The 15059-nt window shown below is 42.0% G+C and overlaps 1 protein-coding gene across 1 annotated transcript in view; it reads right to left on the bottom strand.

The window, feature by feature from the left end:
* The window catches only part of Bruce (BIR repeat containing ubiquitin-conjugating enzyme), a 361218-nt gene extending 347734 nt beyond the window's left edge, over positions 1 to 13484 (bottom strand). Inside the window, 1 exon segment of the mRNA XM_067128151.1 lies at positions 13253 to 13484. Within this exon segment, the coding sequence (XP_066984252.1) occupies positions 13253 to 13433 (181 nt within the window). The 5' untranslated portion in view covers positions 13434 to 13484.
* Positions 13485 to 15059: the final 1575 nt, after the last annotated feature.

Below are 15059 nucleotides of genomic sequence, written 5' to 3'. Positions count from 1 at the left end.
GTTTGTTATGGTTATGGTGACATGCCCCGCCCACTTTTGGGTGTAAGAGAAGGTACAACATAGCAAAGAGCTTCAATTTGTTTATGCCCTTATGTCCAAGTGAGGGGAGGCGGGTGGGCTCCAATTATATAATTACTGGGTAAGTATATATAAAACTTTATTTCATTATAAAAATGTCATTTTTATATAAGTAACTTACCCAGTAATTACAAAGCTGATTCCCACATTGAATGGAGGTGGAATGTTGGACTTATCTACCCCATAACATTATTAATAGTAATGAGTTTGAGAATAGAAATTTGCCAACACTGAATCAATGTTGTTGAACCTTTCCTGATAAGAGAGCTGCTACAGTAAGATACTGCCTCTGGTTGGCACTCATCTTATCCAGTAGAGGCGAGGTGGTAAAGCCTTGAGGGCCTACTACTACAACAGGTGCTTTGTAGTGAGGGACTAAATTCCGACGGCTAGCAAAGTGCAACAAGATGCCCCTGCCCAGGGCGCAGTACAACACAAAATAACCAGAGTAAATAGTCACCATAACCACCAAAAATCAAATTAAAAACACCAATACCCAACCATAAAACCAAAAGAATGGAAGGTGCTCCAAGTACATAGTACGCCTAGGCTTCCCAAACTCAACACCCTAAGCAAGGCGAAGAGATTGAATAAAGGACATTGATTTCTACGTTTCCTTCCCCAACACCACTCCAGCCGTGTAAAACGGACCCAAGGTACTGCATTAATCATAAGTCGTCTCGATATCCCTTAAATAATGCGATGCAAACACCGACTTGCACTTTCAAAATGTCGCTTGTACAATTGATGTAAGGGATAGATTGTTCTTAAATGCCAAAGACTTAGCGACTGCTCTTATCTCATGGGTTTTATCTTTAAAATTGAGAGGGAGTCTTCGTTCACCATGGAATGTGCTTTGTAAATCAGATTCCTCAGAAAAATGCCAAGGCATTCTTAGACAGGGGTCTAGAGGGATATTTCACAAAACACCAAAGGTTTCTTGAAATACCACAAATGTCTTTTGTTCTGTGAAGATAAAACTTAAGGGCCTTACTGGACAGAGACTTCTTTCTTCTTCAGACGGACCCACTATCTCGGACAAGTTCTTGATCATAAAAGAACGAGGCCATGGATTCGATGGCAATTCGTTCTTAGCCAGAAAGTCTAGGGAAAACAAGCAAACTGCCCTCCCCTGAGAAAATCCTATGTTTCTGTCTAAAGCATGGATTTCACTGGTCCTCTTAGCAGTGGCCAAGGCGACCAGAAAAAGTCTTCCACATTAGATCTCTAAAGAGATAGATTGCATGGGCTCAAAACATGACTGGGAAGCCACTTAAGGACCAAGTCCAAGTTCCAGGACAGCAAAGGTTTTTCTTTAGGCTTTGCGGTGTCAAAGGACTTAATCAGGTCAGACAAATCCTGGTTCAATGCTAAGTCCATTCCTTTATGGCAGAAAACTGAGCCAAGCATAGCTCTGTATCCTTTAATGGTAGAGGTAGAAAGTCCTTTAGCAGAGTGTAGGAACAGGAGAAGGTCCACTATTTATGCCACCGAGGTCTTAGAAAGGACACATTAATTTGTCTGCACCAGGACCTGAAGATAGACCATTTTGCCTTGTAGACATTACCTGAAGACTGTCTTCTGCACCTCTCAATTGCGTCTGCAGCCGCTCTTGAAAAGTCCTTCTTTCGGAGCAGTCGTCTAGCAGTTTGAACCCTGTAAGGCCAGAGAAGACAGGTTTTTGGTGGAACTGGCAGACGTGAGGTTGTTTGAAAAGTAGTTGCTTCTGTGGCAGCATTCTTGGGAAGTCCGCAAGAAGTTCTAGTAAGTCCAGGAACCACTCTCTTGTTGGCTAGAAGGGAGCTATCAAGATCATGGACAGGCTTTGATGAGACTGGAATTTGTTGATGACTTGCCTCACTAAACCGAATGGGAGAAAGGTATACAGGTCTTTGTTGGACCAATCCTGCAACATTGCATCGGTCGCCCATGCCAAGGGATCTGGAACTGGTGAGCAGGAGAGAGGAAGTCGGTGATTTCTGGAGGATGCGAACAAATCTATCACTGGTTTCCTCCAGAGCTTCCACAGATCTAGACACACCAATAGGTCTAATGTCCATGCTGTGGAGAGGGTCTGTCTTTGACGACTCAATTTGTTCGTGAGAACGTTGAGTCTTCCCCAGAATAAAACGCCTTGTCACTTGAGTTTCATTCTGGTGCAACCGAAGAAGAATGTCCCTTACCGCTTCGTACAGGGAGAAAGATTGGGTTCCTCCTTGTTTCTTGATGTACGCCAGTGCCGTTGTGTTGTCTGAATGCACTGCTACTGTCCTCCCCCGTATTTCTGAAACGAAGTACTGTAGGCCCAGAAATATCGCCTGTAATTCCTTAACGCTGATGTGCCAGTTTTGCTGTTCCTGGGACCAGGTTCCTGACACTTTTTTAATCCCAAAAGAGCTCCCCAACCTAGGTTCGCCGCATCTGAAAAGAACTCTAGGCTGGGAATGAGATGATAAAGAGATTTCCTTTCTGATAGTCTCTTCCTGGAATTCCATCAACGAAGATCCTCCTTGATTTCCGTTGTTATCGGAACACGAATGAGTCCGGAGACTTTTTCCCTGTTCCAGCTGGCTCTGAGGAAGAACTGGAGAGGTCTCAGGTGAAGTCTTTCCAGAGTAACGGATTGTTCCATGGATGAGAGGGTACCTAGAAGACTCATCCACTGATTGGCCAAGCAACAAGTTTAGACTGGGAAATTCTTCCACTGTCTGGAGACACCCTTCTACAGTGAACCCCCTGTATTCGCGGGGGATGCGTCCCATGCCACCCCGCAAATAGCTAAAATCCGTGAATACTTAAAACCCCTCTAAAAACACTTAGAACTGCCCATTTTGATAGTTTAAACACAGAAGAAACCTGTAAAAATGCATATACCTGAGTATTTTAATAGTTTTATCACAAAAAGTGCATTTATTCATGAAAATTATATGAAAAAATACAGTAATTAGTGAATACTTCTCAGTGTAAAATACCACGAATGGGTGAATTTTCCGCGAACAATGGCTAGATATGCTCCACAGAGAAACCTGCGAATGCGTGAGTCTGCGAATCATGAGAACGCGAATACGGGGAGTTTACTGTATTCTCTTCAGGGCTGGAAAAAACCCTAAAAACCCGAGAATTGATCGTCAACCCTAAATAATTAATCTCATGAGAGGGCGTCAGGAAGGACTTTTTTCGATTGATGACAAGGCCCCATTCCTGAGACAAGAGAAGAGTCGTGCGAATGTCCTCCTGACACCCTGCTTTCCAGAATGGAATGCAGTAGCCGGTTCGTCTAGATATAGAGAGATCTTTATCCCCATCAAATGAAGCCATTTTGCTAGTGGAGCCAATACTCTGATGAACACTTGCGGAGCTGCTGAGGGGTCTGGCTGTAGAATCTTGGAGAATGAATGTCCTCTACTAGCTCTATAGCCTCTTTCTGAACAAGGGACTTCACCTCTAGCAAGAAAGCAGCAAATCTCTCTGAGCCTGGAGAGTAACCTGTCAATTTGACAGGCTTGCAGATTAGAGGAGGAATGTTCAAAGAGGAGATAGTGTAGCCCTCCTTCAGGACAGACACTATCCAAGATTCTGCTCCCTTTTTTTCCCACCGTCCCCAAAAGTGAAGGAACCGTGCTCCTATCCGAATACGGAGGCCTATGTTTTCACTACTTGGAGTAGGACTTTGAAGAGGACTTCTTGATGGAACACTGTAGGAAACGGATTTAAGTTCTTGTCCTAATCTAGGATCTAGAACGGGAGCTCCAAAAGGGAGTAGGTTGCAGCGGACACGAAGATCTGGGAGGAAGAGCCAAAGAATCCTTTAGGCGTCTCGTAGATTGAGTGAGCAGGTCCTGAGTGTTTTTTTTCTGCAGGTCAGAGGCGATGTTCAGTACTGTAGCCTGTGGAAAAAGATACATCTTGTCCAAGGGGAGAATACAAGGGCCGATCTCTGAGATGAAGTGACGTTTTTCGAAGTAAAAGAGCACCAAAGCTCCCTCTTCTTAAGAATACCCATGGCGTACAGACTGGCTAACTCCTGCGTACTATCGCGAATGCCTCTGTCAATACAGGAAAGTACTCCCAAGAGATTCAACGAGATCTCTTGAGGTAACAAAGAGCACTCTTTAAGTTTGCGCGCCAGAGCGCCCACTGCCCAGTCAAGGAAGTTCATCACTTCGAACACCTTAAAAATATTTTTAAGAAGGTGCCCAAGTTCCGAGGCCAAGAACATAATTTTCTACTTCCTCCAGTGCCTTTTTAGCTGAAGAGGGGTGCCAAGTATGCTGATGAAGGCGCATCTTGATTGGGAACAACCTCTTCCTCAGAAGAGACAGGAGAAAGCAATAATTCCGTTGTCGTCTGAGCTGAAGGAGGAGCCTTATGAAGCAAACTGAGGATATTATCCAGTTTCCTCTGAATCGGGTCAACTGGAGGAGGAACAATGTCCGAGACAGCACTACTAAGAAGCGGTGGAGGAGCGGACGCCAACGGGCACTCGGGGTGGCGCTGTGGAGATGGGAGCCAGTAGCAAAACTTGTCGAAGAACGGGCAACAATGGGCACTCGGGGGAGCTGTCGAGATGAGAGCCAGTAGCGAAACTTGTTGATGAATGGGCGCCAGTGGGGCTCAACCGCAAATGGGAGTTTGGGCGCTTCGACACTAGTTGCTGGTGTAGCTGATTGTAGAGATGGAGGTGCTGGGTGCGCAACTCCTGATGCGGTAGTGCCTTTATTTGTTGACAAACATCTCCACGCCACAAGGAGCTTAGGCGCCAATTTACGACCACTGTCAGAAGAAGCAGAAGAGAATTGTTCCGGGGTATCCCAGTGACTACACGATGGGCGCGCTGAATCCTTACCCTTTTTATGAGGAACAGGGGAAGAAATCTCAAACTCCACTGCATGCAGCTTTAGCAGGCGTGACTTGTCCGCATAGCGCCATGAGTGCCCGGGACTAAAATCTTTGGAGCTGGAGGACAAACAGTGAGCACTCACTTAAAGGCCTTTCCAATGGCCTTTGGTTGCAGTCTGGGATTCATCAACAGACTGAACCGAGGGGGCAACTGCTCAGGGCAGACCCCAGTATGACTCCTCACAGGTGCTGGGGAGTATGACTGGGACCTTGGCCTAGGAGAATTGGCAGGCCGAACAGCCACCTCCTCCACTACCACTGAGTTTGCAGTGGGCGCCACGAGGTGCTCTGACTCACTTTCAGACTGAACTGAGGGGGCGACTGCTCGGGGGCAGACCCCACCGACCTCCCTTAGGCTGCCAGTTTGCCTCCTCCCAGGTGCTGGGGAGTATGACAGGGACCTTTGGCCTAGGAGAATCGGCGGGCCGAACAGCCACCTCTTCCACTATCACTGCACTTGCACTGGGCGCTCTGACTCGCTTTTATCCATAAGCACTTTCACCAGTGCTAATTTAGTGATCAATTGCACAATCAATTCAAAGTGAGTGTCGATTTTCGACTCCAGACTGGCGATGGTGTTGGGGGTCGGAAACGTGAGAGCCACGTAAAGGAGATGGTTGTACACATGGAGGAGATGGAATGGGATTCGAAGAAATTATAGGTGCGATTGCATCCAGCTTAGTGGATGAATCCTTACTAGATAAAGCTTTACTAGATTCCTTAGCAATAGCTTTCATCTTCCTATCTCTGGCTAGTTTCTGAGATGTGCATATAAAGTCTGCCACTTCTTAATGTCCCAGTCATTACATTCCTCACAACATAAATCTACTGAACACGTGTGTCCCCTACATGGAACACAAACAGTGTGCGATCGTAAGATTCTCAGTTAGTCTAGTATTGCAGCTTTGCTGCAATACCTAATGTTAGCACTACTAGTGTCAGACATCCGAGAAAGTCTAATACAAGTCCAAAAAAGGGGCAAAGAGTCGTCAATCAATAATCAAAATTCACCTAACACTATCTTAATTATGCCGAAAGGCTACGAAATTAAATACTTCACCAATTGAAGATAAGTCTAACAACCAGCAAAGTATAAATTCCAAAATTCGAGCTGCTGCCAACTACAGTCCTTCAACCACAGCCGGCAGAAACAAATTGAAGCTCTTTGCTATGCTGTACCTTCTCTTACACCCAAAAGTGGGCGGGGCATGTCGCCATAACCATAACAAACTAGCAGACCCGCAATTTCAAAATTTCGAGCGGCCAGTTAAAATAAACTAATAGCTATGTAATTACTGGGTAAGTTACTTATATAAAAATATTAATTACAGGCACCACGCACTTACAAACATTCAGATACGAATGGGACAGCAAATTAAAACTGTGTTCAGAGAGCTCCCTTTTGCCACCTGTAGGTTCAAATTTTTTTCTGAGTGCCTATTCTATAAAATACAGTACTGTATGTACAGTGAAATGTGTTCTAGGATGAAAAAACTTATAGTATTGTTCTGACTTTATATCATACTGCACTTAAACAGGCGTGAAGAGTACAGTAAACAACTTACAAAACAATTCAACATTCAAATGGCCATCTGGAACATAACTCGTTTGTAAGTAGGGTGGTGTTTGATACTTAGAAAACTTGCAATTTGTCCCTACAAGAATTCATTCCCCTTGCTTGTTGATATATGGCACCATTGTAATTTAGTGCTCATCCACACTATAAAATGACTCATCACATGATCTTAGAATGCTTGCAAAACTAGCAATACTGCTGGCAGTTCCAGAATATTGATGTGCAGATGAGATTTGTCCATATCCACGAACCTGAGGTGGAGAGACCTCCCAGGTGTGGGCCTCATCCCTCCCTGGATGAGCCCAAGAATAAGTGCACTTCTGAAGGTGGGGCATTATGGGAACTCACACTTGGAGGTTCAAGCAAGGTTCCCTCCTCACTTCCCAGCTAATGGGCAAGAACTAAAATAGAGGGCTGCTTAAGGGTGACTAATGCCAATTCCACTGCCACTGAAGTAAGCGACAGTGGAGAAGCCAGTGAAGCATAAGCTTCTCCAACGATGTTAGATAACCAAGGACATCTTGGGCAAAGCCAAGCTGGTTGTTGCTGTCACCTCCCTGAGCTTGCAGACATGATAGTCTAAAGGACAGATGTGCTGCTGCTGTTGCATGTATCAAGAGACTGAGCTCTTGTCCCTGAGCAACTGAGCCTCTGGTGGTGCCAGAACTAAGAAAGAGATCACACATATCCCGTGCAAATGGTCCCAAGCAGACAAAGGGGTGAATAAAGTATTTGCATGAACACCAGTCCAAAGTAAAAAACTTGAAACTGTAGAAAATCCCTGCAAAGAAAGTGGAGGTACTTCCTAGAGGTCTGATGGACTGCAAGTATGACCCTTCAGATCACAGGAAGCATAAAGTTGCCTTTCTGATGGGATCCAACAGAATAAATTGTTTAAATCTTAAATCTTGAACCGAGTCTGAGTATAAACTCATTCAAAGGAGGGAGAACAATAAGAAGAGCATTCTTTTCCATCATCACCCTCACATCTGCCAATAAGGCCAGAGCATAGGGAGATCCTAGAAGGTAGGCCAGAAAATAGCACTGGCAACAAAGAGGGGAAAGGGTGTCAGTCCTTGAATGGTAAGTCAGTAACCATACTAAAGTAACCAGATTCACCCAAGGCTCCACCCCCCCTATGCCACATTGCCCAGTTACATGAAAGGCATCCCCTACTTGTGGCAGCTGGAAGAGGGGACCACCTACCTAAGCATCACCCCCTCCCTTCTTCACTTTGCCTTCCTTAAAGCCACAGTTGGAGGGGCTGATAAGACTCTTGCCCTTCTAGAGGAAGACCAAGTTCCTTGTCCCTATCTCCACACCTGCCTATACTCTTCCTAAAGAGTAGAGGATCCCAGAGCTGTCCAGTTCCATAAAACGATTACTCTGTCAAAATCTGTTGAAAGAAGAACACAGACAGCCTGGCATGTCTACTCACAACAAATATCCCCCAAAAGCCAGGCCCTCTTATGTGACTTTCCTCCCAACACCAACCACCTCCAAAACTTTGCCTTCTCATCCTTGGATGAGACCTGTAATGGCAAAGTCTGGAAGCAAGTTCAACAAGAGAATGAGACATGAGCTGCCTGGAGGGTTCTTTCTTCCAATGATAAGAATGAGGTGTCTTCTTGTCATAGTTTTTTACATGGGTAGGTTGTTTGTCAGTCCAGAGACTGACAAATCCACCAGTAGGAAAATGTCAGCGTTCTCTAGTGCAAAAAACTTCCTCTGGGGTGTTGTTGGCAAAAGGTGGTGGTTACATAATATGCTAGAAAGCAGAAAATCTTTTGATCTGGAGATCTCAATGTTCATCTAATCCAAATTACCACATGCAAGTCTAGACCACAGTGGTCAGAACAATACAGTAGTCTCTTTTGAGCGAACTCAAGTGCTCTATTGACAAAATCAGGTTCAGCAATGGTTTTCCCTCGCCCAGATCACTGCGCTCAAGAATGAGCTCTGATGGGCTTCTGAAGGCAAAGGACCCTCCAATCCTGTCAGATCCCCTAAGGAACAGGTTAAAGCCACATGCATTTTTCTTCAGCTGAATACTTATAGACACTCAACATAAAAATGCAAGAGGGCTCCCTAGGGAAATCAGCCTGCAAAGATAGACAAGTTATAATAAAAAAGTTCATAAATGAACTATGAGGGAATAGAAAATCACACCAATACACCTTAATTTAGCTGCCAGCAGAAAGCAGGAATGAATGCCCTTGTGGGTGCTCTTGGGACCAGGGACACAAATAATGTGACCTGGGGTACTGATAGCTGAATCACAAGCCAAGGTTGTCTTGTACCTTCACAAAATTGTGGTCCATACTCCCATAAGTTTTCATACAATTGGCCAAAACCAATCCAGTACAGAATAAGGATGAATGGTCAAGAGCACCATCAAGCATGTACATATCAGCAGTTTTAAACAAACCAAGGAGTACCATTATGCAGCATCATTTGCACATGAATCCTCTGTAGGCACGCATAAGACCTGGGGATCGCGCACAAGCCAAATGAGAGGGTGGTAGCAACTCTAACTTGCAGTGTTGTATCTCCAGTAGACAAAATTAAGACTCTAACATTTGTATCCATGGTCAGTGCTTGCAGATATTCTATTTCCAAATCTATAGCTTTGCAACATCAACTCGCCCATTATGATTTCTGTTCACATATGTCACCATGTTTAGAAGAGCTCTTCGAGCCACATAGTGTCCGTGCTGCTCTCTACCCATCTTTTTCATAATACTATGAACCAAAGTGGAATGGTTTTTTATGCATGCTCTTTACTCAACCAATATGATTCTTTTTGTTTTGTCAGTAGGTGATGTTCCACCGAAAATTATGTTCATTTATAAAAGACCACAGAAAATTATGTTCATTTACGTATATGATCAGGCATGACAAACATTGATCGTGGACTTTTCACTTTTCACTTGATATTTAACTGGTGAAACAACAAAATTAAACCTTTAAGAGAACCTTTCAAAAGATTGAAGTTTCATTAACAAAATGGGCTATAGGAAACTACCATACAAACTAAAATAAGCATGAGAAGTCTTTGCAAAATAAGTGTTCTAAGCAATTTTGCGTCCAATATGGCATCCCCCAAAATGATGATGTACCCTGAAGGGCACTTGCACACTTCCTTCCCAGCACTCATTTAATGGTGTACTGAACACTCATTGCATATATATTAATGTTTATCGATATTACTTAAGATTTTCACCACAATAAAACAGCATTCTGTTGCCTATACTGGTAAAAGTATGAGACATGAAATTCCAGGGGTCATGTGGTTGAACTGAAATGCATTTTTACCCTGTAATCTGTGGTTTTATCCCTACTGACATCACAAGTGAAACCCCAAAGTGCTTACTTGATTGTAATTATACATATTTTGTTCTTAATTCACTCAAAATACCACTTGAAATATGTGAGAATGGTTGTTTACAGCACTTTACTCCATCAAAGTAGCAAAACTGTGGCGGGAACAACTTTCCAGCCTTACTGTACATCTGGCTGCCACAAACATCCGAGAGCGGATGACACATAAGTGAATTATTCATGATAAAAATGTGGTATTTTGTTGTTAGGACTTTTCCTTGATTTTAGTCCATATTACTATGTAAATTTCTCAGACATGTAATGTGTGGATAGGAATGTTACCACTTTGGCAAAAATGCAAGTTGAGTATGCCACTTTATCTAGAATTGGTATGAGAGTCAAGATGCAGGACTGAAATAAAGGATCTAAATCCAAAACTATTATTTAAAATACCATTATATTTGACAAAACTTACACTGTAATGTATATATTACACTGTAGGTAAATATATATTAATAAATACAAAAAATATGAAGAAACGAAAAATACATCGTAATGTTCACAGCAAAAGCGCTGAAATTTGTCTCAGAATTTGCTCGAGTTTTCCCATCCACGGCCCGATGGCCGCCAGCATTTACCACTGATGTAAAGGAAATGGTGGGTACAAATATTTTGCAAATTTAACACAGGAAATGGGCAGTTTGTTTACACAAGTGTCTTGGCAAATATTAGTCTTCGTTTAAGGTGTTTTAAATAGAAATTTCGAGAGCATCATGGCCAATAAGTTAGCACCGCGCACGGCTAAACCTTAATGAACCTCTGTTTAATAAGAAATATGCCATTATTTCGTAATTTAGGAGAAAACAGTTACTTTGATAGGAGCTAAGGGTCTCAGCGTGCTGTGCAGAGGGGGCACAAGTCTCACTGATGCTGATGGCAGTGCATTCAAATGCATTTTCTAGAAGTGTTCAGAGTGCTGTGGAATTACGCAATGTGTCAAGGTCCGATCATTTACCCTAGTGACCCCAAGGGTTTTCAGGGGTTGTTACCTAGGACTAATATTTATTGGGGATCATTATCTTCATGGTACTTACAGTCTTTTATGATTTTACGGTAAACCCCAACACGCTGAAAAGGTGGATACATACCGGGTTAAAACCCTTGGGGGTCACTATATAAGAAAGATCCTGTCAACTAAATACAGGATATGTCATTAAATACTTCAAACCTCTTCATTAGAAATTTTGTTTTTCGTTGAAATAGGCTAATGCTTATTATGGACTCAACTGGTCTTAGTGCACAAAAGTGCAAGAAAGGGAATGCGTAATACATTCACCCAGCATTTCTGACAACTATGTTAGTACAGCAGCCTAAGGTTAGTTTATGAACAACATGCAGTTAGGATCATTTCATTTCAACAAGGGTGGAAGCCAAACCCCATGTCTGGAGAATTTTGGCTACGCCTCCAGAAAGACTTATTAGAGCATCTTGTTTACAGAAAGGAGGGACAAATGTCTTTTGGAGGGGAAACAAAATATCTTTCCTATATCACTGGTTTTCTTTGCAGACATCAGTAGATCTAAGGCATTTGGGTCGTTTCGGCCATAAGTCATTTAGGCCGTAAGCACGTTTATGTGCAAAATGGGCGCCATGTTTAGTACCAGCCCCTTAGGGATGTACGTAAAACATGAAATAATAATGGTAAATACCATAAACATAACGGTAAATACCATAAACATAACGTCTTACATTGTTTTGGATGTTACGGCCTAAGTGACTTATGGCCGAAACGACCAGGACCGGATCTAAGTAATAGATACACAGCGGGTATTTAGCGAGAAATGGCAGTTTCTTATAGTATTTTGGTTGCTTATTTACAAATTTAACGTTATTTTTTTGGGGTTGGCTGTAATTAACCCCTGAAGTCCATCCAACAAGGGGTTTCCATACGCAATCTTCACAAGACAGAGCACAGCTACATCTGTTTCAAATGGTTCACATCCCGTCCAGCAAGTGCAATACCTTGCTAATGTATGGGTACCGGCTCCCCCACCCCCACCCGGCCAGTACTAAACACGGCAAAGGGACATTCCATTTGGCAGACAACAAACAAATGCACCACCAGTGTCAGAAGCCATAAAAGTGTAGAAAAAACCAGTTTCCAAGGTATTGCACTTGCCGGACAGGGTATGACCCGTTCGAAACAGACGTAGCCGTGCTCTGTCTTGTGAAGATTGCGTATGGAAACCCCTTGTTGGATGGACTTCAGGGATTAATTACATGTTATTTACAGCCGACCGACAAAAAATAACGTTAAATTATAAATAAGCAACCAAAATACTATAAGAAACTGCCATTTCTCGCTAAATACCCGCCGTGTATCTATTACTCAGAAATAACCAAACATCCCTCAAGAAGTATGAATCATAAAAATGTGGGGCTCCAAGGAATGACTCAGCCTATGTGGCATCCTCCAAGTTGCCAATACACAATATGCAACCAACATTTCTGAAAAGACCTCTTCATCAAATGACAACTTATAAGACAATACTGGCCACTCTCCCCATCCATAACTAATATGGCAAAATTGTAACCAGTAAACACCCTCAGGTTACATGGTATTATTTTATAATGGCAACTTATAAAATTTTACCGACATTTGCATCATCATGCACACAGTAGGCTAGTCATGCACGTGTATCTTGGCTATACATCACTATGTTTTATTCATTCACGATAAAAACCACCAATGTCAGCCACCTCCTTGTTTCTTCAGCAAGATGCTCGTGACCGCCCGTCTGTACGCACGCTGCAACACCATTGAAATTTGCGAAGATGATAGCCTAGGCCTAGGCCTAGTCTACAGGCAGTTTTCTTTCCATTTCTTCTCAAAAAGATACTAATCCTCCCATATTTATAAAGGTGTCTCATTAATACTTTAGAACAATGTTTAGATGAGCCTGTAACTAGGTCAGGCAGGACAAACTAGCCTAACCTACCGTAATGTTTACACATCCTAACTCCTGAAACTTTCCTTCAACATTTGGAAACAGCCAATAACAATTTCTAAAGTTACTCAAAATAAAGTTACATATAATTATGACACGTTTTAAAGACAACACTCAGACTGGGGGGGGCAATCAAGCGAGAGACGTCTGCGAAACTTTTTTGTTGATAAACATTGATGGTGGAAGCTGCTCCAAAACGCTGCTGGAACCACTCCCAAAATTTTTAAATTCCCAGATCATTCGCCCCAGTGCCCGTGCCCGAACTCTCGTGCAATGGGAGGACGGGGGGCATGTGTTGCACTCACGCACAGTCTGGTTCCCGCGACACCAAAACACAGAAGAGAAGCGAAAAAGAGGAAAATTCCCTCACCATGCAGTTGGACATCGGAGAGTTTGAGAGAGGAATGGGGATCGTAGACGCGGATTTTACTGTCCTTAGTCGTCACCAGAAACACATTTAATGCTTGATGGAAGCATAATCCCTCTATACTATCACCTAGTTCGATCAATCCATCTTCTTCTAATCCTAAACTATCGTTTTGCACAGACATTTTTCTTCATTACGCCTTTTAGCTGGTTCTGTCAAGAATAAGGAATAGAACAGACTAGTATAAGTGAATGAATCTGACAAATCTTCCTTGCGAGAACATGATTATTATGATAAGAATGACCTCTTAATGGAAATATAAGCAAAAGATTACATTAATCTTTACAAATTCTTAGTCTATTTATATTAGATCAAGTACCGGAGCAACAGAATATATGAATATTATCATGGAATGTTCGTCAGAAGTGGTAAACCATCTCGATGCTCAAATGTTTAAGAACAGCTGATGCAGTGTATACATTTCGATTTAGTTACAAAGAGGATTTGAAGCTTTAGAGAACTATTATATATAGATTCTGTGGATTGCAAAGACTCCTTAAGATATAAATTCCCTTAACATGCAATGTAGCGACATTATATTTTTTAATAATATTCAAGATGTGGAATTTCGTTTGCTAGAAAATAAGGTAAAATTTCGAAGACCGTTTAGCGAGCATTCATTGGTATTAAAAAGTTTGTACTTGACATGGCATTATTAATTAGAAATTTCCAATTCTGAGTTTGGTACTTGAAACGATTCATGAGGTCAGTTCTTCATATCTTGAACATGAAGTACCGATAAACAAGCTATCATTGTATTAAAGAGCTCGTATCGTAGATTAGAAGTTCACAATGCATGTAAAAAGCAATATAATGATGCAATATGACTTAAGGTATATTATTACACCATATATTTTCAACCGCGCCTTTCTTTCTGTGAATTAATTTGCAAGACCACGGTTGAAGAAATGTAGAAATAAAAGGATAAGTAATTAGTGTTTACAAATTTTATGCATCTAGACACAGAAATTTGGCTTGTGTAGCTATCCAACTTATGAATGAAAGCAGACAAATGTGCACGAATAAACATGGATATCGATGAATTGTGGGGTTACAGGCTTTTTTTATACATCTGCGTGCATTCATGTACAGTACATACTGAATTTATGAGGTTGGTCTTGAAGAACAGGCGTACCAAAGTTACAAAGAATTTAACGTAACTCACTGCAAACTTCGTTAAATACTTTGTCTCTTTTGCCTTGAAGCATGCAATAAATAATGTATTTTTATGGATTAGAGTTAGGCTGTTTACCCATCTTCTAGCAATTTCCCTACATCTTTCATCACTGTTATGTTTATGATGTTGATGTACGCGCTTGTTTGCACAAACTTTACATGAACTCGCACAAACAAACGTGTACCAACCGCTGATCCTACGATCTGTGAAACTGAACAACGATAGGTCTTGACAATACCTGGATGGTGATCAATGAAACCAAAACCCATTGAGCATCCAGAGAAAAGGGTATCCTTTACATTATGGAGATCAGATCGAGTTGTTCGAATGACGATAATTTTACAGCAAAGATTATTTCTTTCTCAGTCTATATTGCATTGAAATAAAATGACATGCACATACAATTCGACTCCTTCAAGTTAGGATGAACACGTACAACGCTCCTTGAAAATGCTCTTAAAATCTTTAGGAAATTCTCTTGAACAAACTGAAGTAAATATCAAAACTTCAGCGCACGTGTGGATATGATTTAACAAGTAAAAAATGCTCCGAAGTTTCTTCGGCGCAATCGAG

Source organism: Macrobrachium rosenbergii, chromosome 3 (assembly GCF_040412425.1).
Source record: "Macrobrachium rosenbergii isolate ZJJX-2024 chromosome 3, ASM4041242v1, whole genome shotgun sequence".
NCBI classification, from domain to species: domain Eukaryota; kingdom Metazoa; phylum Arthropoda; class Malacostraca; order Decapoda; family Palaemonidae; genus Macrobrachium; species Macrobrachium rosenbergii.
The sequence above is the reverse complement of the archived record's forward strand: the minus strand, read 5'-3'. Positions and strand labels throughout refer to the sequence as shown.